Source organism: Heterodontus francisci, chromosome 13 (assembly GCF_036365525.1).
Source record: "Heterodontus francisci isolate sHetFra1 chromosome 13, sHetFra1.hap1, whole genome shotgun sequence".
Lineage (NCBI taxonomy): Eukaryota > Metazoa > Chordata > Chondrichthyes > Heterodontiformes > Heterodontidae > Heterodontus > Heterodontus francisci.
This window is the reverse complement of record NC_090383.1, coordinates 54557181-54571222: the sequence shown is the minus strand read 5'-3', so window position 1 is coordinate 54571222 and position 14042 is coordinate 54557181. Positions and strand designations below refer to the sequence as shown.

The window sequence follows — 14042 nt, the reverse complement described above, 5'->3', positions numbered from 1 at the left end:
TGACTCAGTAGTGTGTACAAACTGGGATGTTGGCCGCCTCGAGGACTTCTGCATTGGGCATACGGTCCTGCCACCTGATGCCAAGTATTCTCCGGAGGCAGCGAAGATGGAATGAATTGAGACGTCGCTCTTGGCTGACATATGTTGTCCAGGCCTCACTGCCATAGAGCAAGGTACTGAGGACACAGGCTTGATACACTCGGACTTTTGTGTTCCGTGTCAGTGCGCCATTTTCCCACACTCTCTTGGCCAGTCTGGACATAGCAGTGGAAGCCTTACCCGTGCGCTTGTTGATTTCTGCATCAAGAGACAGGTTACTGGTGATAGTTGAGCCTAGGTAGGTGAACTCTTGAACCACTTCCAGAGCGTGGTCGCCAATATTGATGGATGGAGCATTTCTGACGTCCTGCCCCATGATGTTCGTTTTCTTGAGGCTGATGGTTAGGCCAAATTCATTGCAGGCAGCCGCAAACCTGTCGATGAGACTCTGCAGGCACTCTTCAATGTGAGATGTTAAAGCAGCATCGTCAGCAAAGAGGAGTTCACTGATGAGGACTTTCCATACTTTGGACTTCGCTCTTAGACGGGCAAGGTTGAACAACCTGCCCCCTGATCTTGTGTGGAGGAAAATTCCTTCTTCAGAGGACTTGAACGCATGTGAAAGCAGCAGGGAGAAGAAAATCCCAAAAAGTGTGGGTGCGAGAACACAGCCCTGATTCACGCCACTCAGGATAGGAAAGGGCTCTGATGAGGAGCCACCATGTTGAATTGTGCCTTTCATATTGTCATGGAATGAGGTGATGATACTTAGTAGCTTTGGTGGGCATCCGATCTTTTCTAGTAGTCTGAAGAGACCACGTCTGCTGACGAGGTCAAAGGCTTTGGTGAGATCAATGAAAGCAATGTAGAGGGGCATCTGTTGTTCACGGCATTTCTCCTGTATCTGACGAAGGGAGAACAGCATGTCAACGGTCGATCTGTCTGCACGAAAGCCATATTGTGCCTCAGGGTAGACGTGCTCAGCCAGCTTCTGGAGCCTGTTCAGAGCGACTCGAGCAAAGACTTTCCCCACTATGCTGAGCAGGGAGATTCCACGGTAGTTGTTGCAGTCACCGCGGTCACCTTTGTTTTTATAGAGGGTGACACATCTGGAGTATTGTGTGCAGTTTTGGTCTCCTTATCTGAGTAAGGATGTTCTTGCTATGGAGGGAGTGCAGCGAAGGTTCACCAGACTGATTTCTGGGATGGCAGGACTGATGTATGAAGAGAGATTGGGTTGATTAAGCTTGTATTTGCCAGAGTTTAGAAGAATGAGAGGGGACCTCATCGAAACCAACAAAATTCTAACAAGACTGGACAGACTAGATGCAGGAAGGATGTTCCCGATGGCGGTGGAGTCCAGGACCAGGGGTCACAGTCTAAGGATAAGGGGTAAGCCATTTAGGACTGAGATGAGGAGGGATTTCTTCACCCAGAGAGTGGTGAACCTGTGGAATTCTCTACCACAGAAAGCAGTTGAAGCCAAATCATTAAATATATTCAAGAAAGAGTTAAATATAGTTCTTAGGGCTAAAGGGATCAAGGGATACGGGGAGAAAGCGGGAACAGGGTACTGAGTTTGGATGATCTGCCATGATCGTATTGAATGGCGGTGCAGGCTCGAAGGGCAGAATGGCCGGCTCCTGCTCCTATATTTCTATGTTTCTATGCAAACACTTACTGCAGACGTGTTTGCCCTGGATCACACTGGCATCTCGGAGCTCCCACATGCTGCAGCCGTGACACATCACTTGTCCTGCCATCCTTAATTGTTTGAATAAACTACTTTTTCATTCAATTATTTTATTTTTTTCTATATATTTTATTAAGCTTAACACTCGTTCCTTTGCTGTTTTAAATATTAGGATTAGAATGGACCTTAATCACTTCCCAGATACTCACCAAACAGGTAGCTTCTTCCTAAATCAATCACCTACCTGCTTGCCTGTGATATTTGATGCTATGTTTGATTTAAATTAAATTATATTAAAAGCTTACCTGTATACTCACCCTTGCTCTCTATGTTGATTGTGATGTCACTTTTCGATATTTTTCCCTGCTCCGCTCCCCCCGTGCTCCTACGTCTGACATATTGTGTGAAGTCTTGCATGAAGCGCGACTCCCTTCCTTTAGAATCACTCGAGGGTGCTGCCTTGTTTACAGGAGAGCTTGGGCCCAATGTACTCAATTGGGATGCAGACAGTTAGTTAAGGTCAGGTTAAATTACTGGTACCAGCCAGTTCAGAAGCAGGATTTACATCTAACCCTTGCCAATTTGATCAGGGTCAGTGCACATTTTACAACTGTTTCAGTGTATTGAACCCATGTGACCGATTGGCAAATTGTTCGGTAATGAACCAAGAACTTGCAGAAAATCTTCTATTAGTTTCAAAGTCTGACTTGAATTACTGTGTGTTTTACTTGCAGGGTATTTTCAAGAGAGTATTGAATCAATTGTGTCTGTGGCATAGACACGATGGGCTGAATGGTCTCCTATGTTGTAAATCTCTATGAATTTCTGTGTAAGAGAGGGAGACTACTCATAGACCCCTCTGGAGGGGAAAGGAGACTACTGAGCCTTCCATAAGAGACCTCCCATAAAACCCCACTGGAGAGAGACCCACATGAAGGGGAGAGACTGAACCTTCCAAGAGAAATCCCAATTGGAGGGAACAGGCCTGGCGTTTCAGCACCCAGTTTCTCTGAGGGATCCTAAATCAGGTATTAGGCCCATCATTAGCTTATGTAAGGAGCCAACCGCCTGTCTTCGGCAGCCACTCTGGATGTCTGAATAATGACCTCAATCAATCCTGGATCGGACGCTCTTCAGGCGCCCTTGGAACGCAGGATATTGGTGCCTGAAATTAGGCACCCAAATGGGGTAATAAGATAGCTTTGATAAAGAGCTCTGACCTGTTAAAGATTAAGTAAGCCACTAATGTTGTTTATTAGCCAACTGTCAATCTATATTGGTTTATGCTTGAAAAAATAGTAACTGATGATTTTTATGCCAAATCTCTTGATTTTTAAAAGTTTCTCTCCTGATTTATGAGATGATGGAGTTGGCATTCCAGCAGTCATTTGCACTGGAAGTCATCAGTCTTCCGCGAGCCATGCTGCAGCCACTGGGATTATACCGTGTAGGAGCACTAGGCCAGGCAAAGACCTTTTAAGACAGCACTAAGGGAATGCACAAGGGTGATTAATTGAAGTTTGTATGCAATATGGCATGATCTCATTTCTAAATTTGATTTAGAATATTTATTCTGTATTTTCTTTTAATTTTACATTATGGCAAGCAGACACTGTGATGGTCAGTGACAGAGGGAGGAGGGAAGTAAGGTGTGGGACTGTTGGTGAATGGGGAATTGGGGTTGTGGTTATTGGTATCGCCCTTGGATGAGTTTATCATGGACAGCCTGGGCAGAAAGGGCTGCCTAAGTTGCCTCCTCTCTTCGCCGCCTTCCTCCTCCTCCTCCTAATGCTCCTGCTCCTCAGCTGTTCACCCTATAGCTGGTGGCAAGGGCTGTTCCCTCATGATGGTGAGTTGTGCAGCATGCTGTAGACTATGATAAATCTTGACTGCTGAGTGCTGCACAGCTCCTCTAAAGTGATCCAGGCAACCGAAGCATTTTATCAGCACACCAATGGTATGCTGTACCTATTTTGGACTCCATTAAGTCTAAGGGACGCAGACTTGAAAGGTTATCGTGGACAACTGATTTAGCCATCCACCGCCAGATCTCGCTGGACCGTTTAAAACATGAACGGGTCCTGCTCCCATCTGCTACAACTGCTCACTATTCCAGGATCATCCTGGAATGCAAAGATAATCCTGGCTTCTTTCCTCTACTGTAAACTGTTTTCCTAAACCCATCTGCCACTAAGATCGAGACCATCTGATTAGCCTCCTCTGCTACATCCCACCCTTCTACCAGCCCACCTATAATGTGCTCCCATACCCTAGTCCTGAACTCGTTTCTTTCTGTAGTTTCTCTCCTTTCTCCCCTCATGCCCTCTCTGAGCTTATCTTGTCCATGGGACCCACCTCCTGCTCCCTTGATCCTATTACCAACAAACTGTTGACCACCAAACTGCTGACCACCCAATTTCCCCTCCTGGTTCCCATATTAGCTGATCTCTTCTTTTTCCCTCTCCTTTAAATCTGCCCTCATCACCCCTCTCCTCAAATACCCAACTCTTGACCCCACCATCGTTGCAAACTACCGCTCCATCTCCAACCTCCCTTTCCTCTCCAAAGTTTTAGAATGTGTTGTCACCTCCCAAATCCATTCCCATCTTTCCCAGAACTTAATGTTTGAATCCCTTCAATCAGATTTCCGCCCCACCACAGTACCAAAGAATTGTTACCAAAGTCACAAATGACATCCTCTGTGACTGTGACAAAGGTAAACTTTCCCTCCTCATCCTTCTCAACCTGTTTGCATCCATTGATACGGTTGAACACACCGTCTTCCTCCAACGCCTCTCCAATGTCGTCCAGTTGGGTGGGACTGCTCTCATCTGGTTCCATTCTTCTGTATCTAATCAATGCCAGAGTATCACTTGCAATTGATTCTCTTCCTGCTCCCACACCGTTACCTCGGTGTCGCACAAGGATCTATCCTTGGTCCCTTGCTATTTCTTCTCTACATGCTGCCCCTTGGCAACATCATCTGAAAGCACAGAGTTAGTGTTCACATGTATGCTGACGACACTCAGCTCTGCCTCATCACCATCTCTCTCGACTACTCTGCTGTTGCTCAATTATCGGACTGTTTATCTGACAGCCATTACTAGGTGAGAAGAAATTTCCTCCAAGTAAATATTGAGGAGGACTGAAGCCACTGTTTTCAGTCCCCGTTCCGAACTCTGTTTCCTAGCTACCGACTCCACCCTGACAAGAGTCTGAGATTAAACCAGTCTTTTCACAACCTTAGTGTCACATTTGACTCAGAAATGAGCTTCTGACCTCTTATTCATGCCATCACTAAGACCGGCTAATTCCAACGCCGTAGCATTGCCCGATTTCTCCCCTGTTTCAGCTCACCTGCTGCTGAAAGCCTCATTCATGCCTTAGTTACCTCTAGACATGACTATTCCAATGCACTCCTAGCTGGTCTCCTACATTCTACTCTCCATAAACTTGAGGTCATCCAAAACTCTGCTGCCCATGTCTTAATTAGCACCAAGTCCCGTTCCCCTATCACCCCTGCACTCGCTGACCTACACTGGCTCTTTGATTTTAAAATCTCATCCTTGTTTTCAAATCCCTCCATGGCTTTGCCATTCCCTATCTCTGTAATCTCCTCCAGCCCCACAACCCTCCAAGATATCTGTGCTTCTCTAACTCTGGCCTCTTATGCATTCCCAATTTTAATTACTCCAGCATTGGTGGCCACGCCTTCAGTTGCCTAGGCCCTAACCTCTGGAATTTCCTCCCGATACCTCCCCACCTCCCTTCCTTACTTTCCTCCTTTAAAACAGTCCTTAAAACCTATCTCTTTAACCAACCTTTTGGTCATCTGAACTAATATCTCCTTCTGTGTTTTGGTGTCATCTTTTGTTTTATAATGCTCCTGTGAGGCACCTTGGGATGTTTTATTACATTAAAACTGTATATAAATATAAGTAGTTGTAGTATTACATTTTCTGTGTCAGCATGGCTTCCATTTTATGCATGCTGTGAACATGCATGTCCTTTGCATCCTGGAGTCATCAGCCATGTTGTCAGTGGATAGCGCGTGTCACCCAGTAGCTACCCTTCAGTTTGTCATGGTGGCTTAAATGCAGCTGACGGAGCGAACTGCTGCAGGTTAAAGGCATCATGACTGCTGCCAGTATACCGGGCATTGACCTGTATGATTCTCTCCATATATTCACACACCAGCTGAATCATGAGGGAGTGGAATCCATCTTGGTTGCTTTATAGCTCATAGTTGACATGTGGCGCCATTGAAAAGCGATGCGCGATATGCAGTCAGTGGTACTCTGCAGCATGGGGGACCCTGCAATCCTAGTGAAGCCACATGCACGCTCCACTTACTCTGCTCTGGCAAGACAGAATGAAATGTAGTTACCTGTCAGGCTCAGTGACCTCCCTTACATAACAGTGAAAGGCAAACTGTGAGCTGTTTCAAATATGTCCAGCTTCAGCCTAGAAGGAACCAGATAAAAATTCATTGCCATGGTCATCTTGCCAGTCGTTGGCATTGTGGTCCTTGCTGTGCTCTGAGGTTGCAGTTGTGCTACAGCAAGTGTCATATTTCAGTGAAGGCACCCTTACTGAAGTGCAGACGTCACACACATTGTTCCTCACTGAGATTCAGGTAGGACAACTCCCTGAACACCCTGGGTGGATATGGTCTTCTGCTGAGAGTACTTTTCTCTCTCCTACTCCACCTTCCAGCAGCTTGTCCTGCTCTGTGTGACCTACGTTCATTCTTCAAGTCTTGTTGTAACCAAATGGCGTGGTTACTCGTGCACCCATGTAGGGAGCAACTGGTTTATGCAGAAGCCACACCAGTTCCTGTAGAGTTCTGCAACTTTAAGCAACTATAGAATGCACTAAACACTTGCCGAATTGAAGCGACAGCCAGAAGAAATAAACCCACAATTAACCTGTAAGCAGTTTGTGATCCCTTTAAATAGCACGGGTGGGTGGATCCTTCCTGCAGCTAAACACGTACTTAGTGGTGGGAGCTGAAGAGAGGATGTTACCTGGAGCATTGAGCTCTAAAATGGCACCAGTGGTGCTAAATCAGCATTGCACTCTGATTGGTGTCATGATCTGCCAGTTCTGCATGCTTGTGGTGGCTGTTCATTGCACACGATAATGACCTAAACAATATAATGTCTGGTGCAACTCACTCCTGAAGTGTGCATGCATATTGTGGATGTCATTTTGGAGATCTGGGGACACTCATAGTGCCCAAAAAACAATCCCTGTGATTTTGAACTCAAGAAAATATATAGTGCAGACATATAATTTGCAACACTTATATTTTCCAGCAGTTTATTAGAGTTTTAGCTCACCACCATATTGTCCAGACATTGATTTTGCATTCAGCGGTGAAGAAACGGTGATCGCCACTTACCTTGAAGATAGTTGCCCACATAGATCGAGCGATCTCTGTGATGTGGATTTCCCCCTTCCCAATGGCCATCTAAATCTGGCGCCAAGTCAAGGAGATTTCCAGGCATGGAGCAGTGAGTGATATCAGCAAGCAAGCTAAGCAGCCAATCACATTGTCACAGATTGCAAACCAGGAGGTTAAAAACAATTTATTCTTCACTTTGAACTTAAATTTTCAGAGTGAAATAAATGATTGGATTTAGATAGAAGCTAAAATATCAATAAAAACAAATATTTTAAAAACATTTAAAAAATATGTGGATATTTTTTTATCATAATGGTGTAATTTAACATTCCACAAATATAGTATCAGCTTTTCAGGCCAATGAGGACGCTTAGCATTAATTAAGAGGTTAGTATGCTGTTAAGGGTTTTGACAGAGTCCAGCAGTGGAGAGTAGAACTTCTTGTCATTTCATAGATTTCCCATGGATTGCAGTCTGAAGGTGCCTGAACAGTGCATCCTCTGGAGAAGGATAGAATCACTGATAGCAACTTTTGGGTTTCCATGTTACTCTGCACATGTGCAGACTTTAGAAGTTGCTGTCAGTTTTAGTGGAGTAATGCTGGTGAACACTAACAGTTTTGCCATCATTGCAGAAATTGCCATCAATTTCTGGGCCAATGATTTCATCATCACTCAAAGTAATTCCACTTATCAAGGAGTAGAAATTCGTCTCGGGTGGTGACGCAAAACGGGTGATATCAGATCAGCTGCCTGTTAAGCACAGTGCCTGATATTCAGTTTCATTGCCTATGGTGGCTGATCCGATATTGCCTGTTTTGCGCCACCGCCTGAGATTAATTTCTACTCTCGAGTGTTTTGTACTGCAAAGAGTTTTCAACCATTATAGAGTAGAGGAGATTGGCAACAATAGTATTTTCCAAAGGACTTAAGCTGAAAATAATATACCATTAGTCCACCTACTGGCTCGAGAAATGCCTAGGGATCAGTGTCTTTGTTATGGAGAAAGTCACCTTATTTCTAGAGCATTTGATTGAGTGCATTGCTCTGAAGTTAAATTGGCAACTATTTAGAGGTTTGTGCAATTAGTGCTTTGTAACAAGTTTGCATTCAATTTAATTCAATGAGCACTAATGCTGCGGAAGATGAGTTTCTGGAGCGTGTTAGGGATGGTTTTCTAAAGCAGTATGTTGAGGACTTTTAGATCTAGTACTATGTAATGAGAAACGGATAATTAATAATCTTGTTGCAAAAGAATCTCTAGGGAAGAGTGACCAAAATATTATAGAATTTTACATTATGATTGAAAATCAGGCAGTTCAATCTGAAGCCAGGGTGTTAAATTTGAACAAAGGAAATTATGAAGGTTGAGGGGCAAATTGGCTGAGGTGGATTGGGAAAATATATTAAAAGGTGCGACAGTACATAGGCAATGGCTAGTCTTTAAAGAATTATTACATAGTTTACAGCAACTATATATTCCTTCAAGGCACAAAAAACCCAAAATGAAAAGTCAGTCATTCGGGGCTAACAAAGGAAATTAAAGATTGTTCAAGGTTAAAAGAAAAAGCCCATAAAGTTGCCAGAAATAGTAGTAAACCTGCAGATTGGGAGGATTTTAGAATATAGCAAAGGAGGACCAAGAAACTGATAAAGAAAGAAAGAATAGAATATGAATGTAAATTAGCAAAAAACATAAAATTGGACTGTAAAAGCTTCTATAGATATGTAAGTAGGAAACGTTTGGCAAAGACAAATGTGGGTCCATACCAGGCAGAGTCAGGAGAATTTATAATGGGGAATAGAGAAGCTAAATGATTACTTTGTGTCTGTTTTCACTGAGGAAGATACAAGAAATCTCCCAGAATTAGAGATCCAAGGGATTATGGGAATGAGGAATTGAAGGAAATTAGTAAGAAGGTTGTATTGGAGAAATTAATGGGGCTGAATGTTGATAAGTCCCTAGGACCTAATATGCATTGGTGATCATCTTCCAAAATTCAATAGATTCTGGAACAGTTCCTGCAGATTGGAAGGTAACAAATGCCACCCCACTCTTTAAGAATGGAGGGAGAGAGAAACAGGGGACTACAGACATGTTCGCCTTACATCAGTAATAGGGAAAGTGCAAGAATCTATTCTAAAGGATGTGATAAATGGACACTTGGATAATAATGATCTGATTGGACATAGTCAACATGGATTTATGAATGGGAAATCATGTTTGACGAACCTGTTGGAATATTTTGAGGATGTTACAAACAGAACTGATAAAGGGGAGCCAGTGGACGTAGTATACTTGGATTTTCAGAAGGCCTTTTGCTAAAGTCCGCCACAGGAGGTTGGTTAGCAAAATTAAAGCACATGGGATAGGAGGTAATATATTGGCATGGATTAGGATTGGTTAACAGGCAGAAAACAGGGAGTAGGAATAAACGGGTCATTCTTGTGCTGTGACTCGTGGGGTACCTCAAGGATCAGTACTTGGGCCCCAGCTGTTCACAATATATATCAATGATTTGGATGTGGGGACCAAATGTAATATTTCCAAGTTCGCAGATGACACAAAACTATGTGGCAATGTGTGCTGTGAGGAAGATGCAAGTTGGCTTCAAGGGGATTTGGACAGACTTAGTGAGTGGGTAAGAACATGGCAGATGGAATATAATGTGGAAAAATGTGAGGTTATCCACTTTGGGAGGAGGAATATATGTGCAGAGTATTTCTTAAATGGTAAGAGATTAGAAAGTGTAGATGTACAAAGGGACCTGGGTGTCCTTGTCAATAAGTCACTGAAAGCTAACCTGCAGGTGCAGCAAGCAATTTGGAAGGCTAATGGTATGTTAGCCTTTATCATAAGAGGATTTGAGTACAGGAGTAGTGAAGTCTTGCTTCAATTGTGTAGAACCTTGGTTAGACTGCAGCTGAGAACTGTGTGCAGTTTTGGTCCCCTTGCCTTAGGAAGGATATTATTGTCATAGGAGTGCAACAAAGGTTCACCAGACTTGTTCCTGGGATGGCAGGACTGTCTGATGAAGAGAGGTTGGGGAAACTGCACCCATATTCTCTAGCGTTTCGAAGAATGAGAGATGATCTCATCGAAACCTTAAAATACTTAAAGGGATAGAACAGTGTTGATGCAGGTAAGATGTTTCCCCTAGTTGGGGAGTCTAGATCCGGGGGACAGAATTTCAAAATAAGGGGGAAGCCACTTAGGACTGAGATGAGGAGAAATTTCTTTACTCAGAGGGTTGTGAATCTTTGGAATTCTCTACCCCACAGAGCTGTGGAAGCTCAGTCATTGAGTATGTCTGAAGCAGAAATTGACAGATTTCTAAATACCAATGACATTAAGGGATATAGGGATAGTGTGGGAAAAAGGCATTGAAGTGGATGATCAGCCATGGTCATATTGAATGGTGGAGAAGACTTGATGGGCTACATGGCCCACTCCTGCTCCGATGTTCCTAATTTCTATTAGTTTTGATAATATGATAGAAACTGTCTTTGAGTGACAGTATTGTTTAGGCACTAAATAATCACTCAAATGTTAAAATCTGTATTGGTGTTCATGTGTGATACATTTAGATTGACATATTTAAAAATGTAGGTCGTGTCCCAAAGATTTATTTATATATCAAGTTGAATTATGAATTGAGTTCTTATAAATGAACATCTATGCTACGTTTTTTTCAGATGATGAAGTTACTGATGTCAAAGATATCTGCATTGTACGAGGACTAGACACAGCTGCTGCTAAGCAGGTACTTTAGGAACATTTACTTAAGTATAGTTTTTACTATTTCAAGTAAGTTTGCAGACAGCAAGTATTCTTCAGTTCTGTTAACTGATTATTTTGGTAATGTCAGATTATGCGATTATATGGGTCCATTTTACCCCCTTTGAAAAATACATCTTTTGATTAAATATGCATTGTAGCAGATTAGTGCATTATTGTACAAAGTTACAAGGATGCCATTTCCACATAGTGAGCTCTTGATCTCAGTTTGGGGAAGGTGTGGCACTTCCCTAGATTAATTAAAAATTAGAAATTAGAAAGTAAACAATATTGGTGTTGCTTTTAAGCAGAAGCCATTTCAAGAGCAGAGACTTGGGGGGAATTTTCACAGCTCCGCGGAGGCGGGTTTGGAGGCAGGGAACTCTGACATGGTCCCTCCTCCGGGCAAGCTTTCCTGGAGTGGGCTGCCACTGGAATTGGCAACCTGCTTGATGGAGGTATGCAGGCAATCAGTGTAATTAAGGCCCCAATTAGAGTCCATTTTCTGACAATGGAAGTTTCCCAGTATTGCCTTGGCCCTCTGCTGTGTTGGGAACCAGGCTTCACTTCAGGAGTGGCCTCTTGGTGGGAGGTTGGAGGGACATTGGTGACTGAATGAAATTCCGGTATACGGGAGCCGCAGGTTCAGAGGTCGAATTCCATGGGTTAATTGATCTGAGTTTGATTGTATTGTCACTCTGCTTGATTGCTTAAGCCTAATTTTGAAACTGAAACTAAAAGAGAGGCTGGAAAGTTCTAGTAAATACAAGAGTGTTTTGAAAGATATTGTACTGAAATCTTGTAAATATTGAGATATTTTAAAGTACAGTAAATAAACCGGGTTGATTTAGAAGTATTGTCAAATCTGCATTGCTCTGAGATAAATCTGATATATATATATATATATATATATATATATATATATATATAAATATCCAGAAAACCAGCGAAAACATAACAGTGGCTGCAGGCATTCCTGTGAAGGAATTTCCCGCTCCACTCTGAGGGCCCTCACAGTTCTGGGCCTTGTTTGTTTAAACTGACTTTGGAGCCTCTCGTGAGCACCTCTATTTTGGGGCACCCCCTCTGTCTCCCTCTTCCTCAGCAGTGCTCACCTCCCCTGGTGGAGCTGCCGGACAGACATTCCTGCGGGCCTTCCCATTGGCTCTTCCGCATCCTGTTCCTTAATTGGATGGCAATTAGTAGGCAGCTCTTGTAAACCAGCATTGGCGGTCACGCTGTCGGGAACCGCACGTTTGGGACCTACAAGTGGTCCCAATGTCAGGTTTCTGACACCGTGGGAAAATTCAGCCCTTGAAACCAGGTTACCTGCCCTTTTAGTCAGGGAATTATTTTTTAGCTGGCATGAAAAAAAGAACACAAAGTTATAGGAGACTAAATCATTTCAACGACATTAAATATTGTGCATTGCTCTGTATGTTGAACAAACCTTGGTCCCAAAATTATATTCCTTTTCTGGCATTTTGTCTGTGTGAAATTGGAGCAAGTACTTTTCCTTGAGGGGAAATTGAGGTAGTAGCTGTTTATTGTTTTCAACTCCCAAGTTAATCTTTACTGCCTCAAATGTCCAATTGTATTTTGTTCCTCTCTGCAATTCATCTGCTGAATCTCCAGTCAGCTATTATATGTAAATGATGCATCTCCCTCAATATGCCATGAGGAAAATCGAAGATGAGTTGGTTTTCACTGCTCAATCTTATCCAGGTAGGTTCGGAAATCTCTCATACAAAAACTATTTTTTTTTGTTCTTCTTTGTATTTCCCTTGCGCCCAACACTTTTTACTATTACCAATGCTAAGCTGGTGGATGTTGGTCTCTCAGGGACAGCAATTACCCTAAAGTGGAATTTGCCTCAAGTTTCTAAGGAACCACTTCAGCCGTCCATGGCTTACTTCATTTCCCTCACTGGTGTAGTAGGAACTAGCATAGGCACGTTAGTTTGCACAAAGGGTAGTCTATGTGGTAAGAAGTAGGTGTAAATAGGGAGAATTGATTTTGTTGGCACTTCTTGCTCTTGTTTAAAGTAAAGACAGTTTGATCACAGAATTATGAGTTCATTTCTCTATCTGCTTTCAAGTTTTGGGAGTAGGATGATGACGGGGAAATGGAGACTTCTGTCTTATGAAAGAAGTTGGCAGAATTCTTGGAAAGTGAGTGACTTTGTGAGGTTGCATGTTCAGTGGGGGAAGCACAGACAGGTGTGTAGTGACATTGGTGAGTCAATCTATATGTACTGGAAGTTCTGGGCTATCAGTTGTACAGTCTTGCTCTGGCATCTGGCTTTCCTGTTCCACTCCTCTCCTAGTGCATTCTGTGCATGCTGAGGGGATACCTAAGTAAGACCTAAATAAGAGATACTTTCAGTAACCTAGCTTCATCTATATCTTCATCTTTCTCTTCTTCCTAACATGAAAATAAAGGTATTTCCATTGAGAAATGCTTATTTGGAGTGCACAGTAGTACCTTGAGTAGAGCTGAGTAAAGGGAACAGCAAAATTCCTAACTGAACCATAGATTAGCATCTAACATAAAAGGGAACCAAAAGTCTTTTGTAAACACACAAATAGCAAAAGGATAGACAAAAGCAAGGGTGGGGCTGTTCAGGGGCCAAAAAGGAGATATTCTTGTGCAGGCAGAGGGCATGGTCCAAGTACTTAATCTGTACTTTGCATCTGTCTTCACTTGAGAAGAGGATGCTGCCAATGAAGCAGTAAAGGTGCCTGCAGTAGCAATATTGGATGGGATAAAAATAGGTAAAGAGGTTGTACTTAAAAGATCAGCAGTCCTCAAAGTAGAAAAGTCACCAGGTCCAGACACGATGTATCCTAGATTACTGAGAGCAGTAAAGCTCGAAATTGCAGAGGCTCTGGCCACAATCTTCTAATTCTCTTTTGATATGGGAGTGGTGTCAGAGGACTGGAGGATTGCAAATGTTAGTGCTCTGTTTTAATAAATGGGAGAGGGATGGGCCCAGCAACTACAGGCCAGTCAGCCTAACACCATGGTGGGGAAAGGCTTAGAGAGAATAGAACATAGAACAGTACAGCATAGTACAGGCCCTTCGGCCCACTATGTTGTGCCGACCCTTTAACCTACTCTAAGATC

At 43.0% G+C, this 14042-nt stretch overlaps 1 protein-coding gene across 1 annotated transcript in view; it reads left to right on the top strand.

The window, feature by feature from the left end:
* si:zfos-1056e6.1 (uncharacterized protein LOC107988029 homolog) overlaps positions 1 to 14042 on the top strand; it is a 175469-nt gene that overhangs the window by 14939 nt on the left and 146488 nt on the right. The window contains exon 2 of the mRNA XM_068045797.1: positions 10835 to 10902. Coding sequence (XP_067901898.1) covers positions 10835 to 10902 — 68 coding nt within the window. The remainder of the gene's footprint in view (positions 1 to 10834; positions 10903 to 14042) is intronic.